The sequence below is a fragment of the Bison bison genome, unplaced genomic scaffold (assembly GCF_000754665.1).
Source record: "Bison bison bison isolate TAMUID 2011002044 unplaced genomic scaffold, Bison_UMD1.0 scf7180017864375, whole genome shotgun sequence".
Lineage (NCBI taxonomy): Eukaryota > Metazoa > Chordata > Mammalia > Artiodactyla > Bovidae > Bison > Bison bison.
In genome coordinates, this window is record NW_011494947.1 from 3629025 (window position 1) to 3631670 (window position 2646).

General features: G+C 55.2%; 1 protein-coding gene across 1 annotated transcript in view; it reads left to right on the top strand.

The window, feature by feature from the left end:
- The window catches only part of ASB6 (ankyrin repeat and SOCS box containing 6), a 9966-nt gene that overhangs the window by 1983 nt on the left and 5337 nt on the right, over positions 1-2646 (top strand). The window contains exon 2 of the mRNA XM_010856955.1: positions 726-750. Coding sequence (XP_010855257.1) covers positions 726-750 — 25 coding nt within the window. The remainder of the gene's footprint in view (positions 1-725; positions 751-2646) is intronic.

Below are 2646 nucleotides of genomic sequence, written 5' to 3' on the forward strand. Positions count from 1 at the left end.
AATTTCATGGCTGCAGTCACCATCTGCAGTGATTCTGGAGCCCCCAAAAATAAAGTCTGTCACTGTTTCCACTGTTTCCCCATCTATTTGCAATGAATTTATGGGACCTGATGCCATGATCTTAGTTTTCTGAATGTTGAGCTTTAAGCCAACTTTTTCACTCTCCTCTTTCACTTTCAAGAGGCTCTTTAGTTCTTCACTTCCTGCCATAAGGGTGGTGTCATCTGCCTATCTGAGGTTATTGATATTTCTCTCAGCAATCTTGATTCCAACTTGTGCTTCCTCCAGCCCAGCATTTCTCATGATGTACTCTGCATGTAAGTTAAATAAGCAGGGTGACAATGTACAGCCTTGATGTACTCCTTTACCTATTTGGAACCAGTCTGTTGTTCCATGTCCAGGCAGAGACCAACACAAGCCATGCCCAGAGATGCTAAAAACCTTCTCTATTGTCTTCAGAGGGAGCATGGTCCTGCTGACACTTTGAGGTCAGAGTTCTGGCTCCCAGGACTGAGAGAGAACAGATTTCTGTTGTTTTAAGCCACCCAGTTCCTGGTGCTTTGTTCTCACAGTCTCAAGGAATGAATGAAGCCAGGGTTGAGGCTGGCCTTGGGCCAGGCTGTGTCCACCCCTCCCAGTTCTGCCCTGGACCCTATAGAATGGTCTAGAAGATGGGCCTCCTGTCGTTACTGACCACGTGCTCTAGCCTTCTCCAGGCCCCTTAGGCCCCTCACCTGTGCCATGGAGCAAGTGACTCGGGATCACTGTGAAACCCGGGGGTCACCTGGGGGTGCCTGTGCCATTCAGGGCCCCGGGATCAATTGACGGGTGGGGTGTGAATCCTTCAAAAAGGGGCAGGCATTCCCAGACCCCCAAGGGAACTCCTGCGGAGACTGAGGTACACCAGAGCAAGGGCCCCATCCAGAGGGATCTTGTTGCCAGATAGGAATTTGGGCCCAAGTGTCCAGTCTTCTGCTTTTACAAGACAAGCTGGAAATCTCCGCTTCTGTGTGAGTAAAATAAATTTCCCAGTTTCACTTAAGGAGAAGATACTTCTTCCTGGAGTGAGAACCAAGGCAGACGTGTGCTGGAAATGAGGGACTTTGTAGTCTGGAGCCCCTTCTGGCAAGCTTGCCGTGCGTGTGTGTGTGTGTGTGTGTGTTAGTCGCTTAGTCGTGTCCAACTTTTTGTGACCCCATGGACTGTAGTCAGCCAGGCTCCTCTGTCCGTGGAATTCTCCAGGCAAGAATACTGGAGTGGGTTGTCATTTCCTCTTCCAGGGGATCTTCCTGACCCAGGGATTGAACCCAGGTTTCCTGAATTACAGGCAGATTCCCTGCTGATCCCCCTACCACTTTTCTTGCTCCTTTAGGCAATGGAGGGGGAAGCAAAATTAGGTTTTCTGAGACCTGATGGGGATTTTAAAGGTTCATCCCTTGATCTGCACAACAACCTTATAAACTGAAGAATTATAAGCAAGCAATTGTCCAGCCCTTGCTGCATACTGGACCCTGCTGGGTCCCCATAGCTGGACCTGGAAGGCTTTGGATTGGGTTTTTCTTGGTGGACGGGGTCGGGGCGGGATTGGGGAGCCCTACTCTACCCATTTTTTAATGTTTAATCGTAGGCACATGGGATTGTCTTTAAATTCATCTCTAAACGTTTTCCACTTCCTTCAACAAGACTTGTCCCTGACACGTGTCAGGTGGGAGAGACTCCCAAGCCCACGTGGTGGAGGGTGGGGGGCGATGGGAGACCAAGGCTGCCACCTGAGCGGCTGGGACTGGTGCACCCCTGCACGACGGGCTTTCCAGAATCACGAAGACATCAGGGCTCCACCGTGGGCCTCAAGGTTGTGGACGTTTGAATGCGAGGCCCAAGGCCAGACGCTACTCCCTAGAAAAGTGGCCCCAGCCTTGGGCTCCTTCCTGTTAGATTCGACTGACAGTAACAGAGCTCTTGACCCAAGATCTTGCGTGGGTTTGATTATCCCCATTTTACAGATGAAGAAAGTGAAGTTCATTGAGTCCATCAAGGCAGAAAGTGGAAGAAGCCCCAGTAGGCTGCAAGGGCTAAGGAATCGTCCTCATCGCCCGTCGGGGTGGGTGTAGTCCAGTCAGCGTGGGGACAAGGTGAAAGCCAGGCCCAACCGTGGTCCGACCCAACTCCCACCCAAGTCGGGGGCACCGGGGGTCCAGCCTTCCTGGGAGCTGGGCAAGGATCCGCCCGGTGTGTACTCGCTCAATGGGCGGAGCTCGGACGGCGCCCAGCGGCCGCGAGCGGGATAGCAAGGCGGAGCCGGGTCGGGCCGGGAAAGGAGTTTGCGGGCCTAGGGCTGGGATCGGACTTGGCTGCGGGTCTGCGCCCTCCAGTCCTGCGGGCTGCCCCCACAAGACACCCCGAGCTTGCTCACCCAATCGCACCGCGATCCTCCGAACCCGCAGAGGGCGCTGTCGCCGCCGCCCGGTCCCTTCCCCGGGGCCTGAGCGGGCCGGAAGCGCGCGGATGACTTCCGGCGCGTAGCCCCGGGTTGGGCGGTGCACCGAGCCGGGCGCGGGGCGGGGGACTGGACCTAGCGAGTGGCCGAACCTGGTCAGGACTGCGGGCCCCGCGACGCACCCCAGTCGGCGTCTCCGCCTCGGTGGA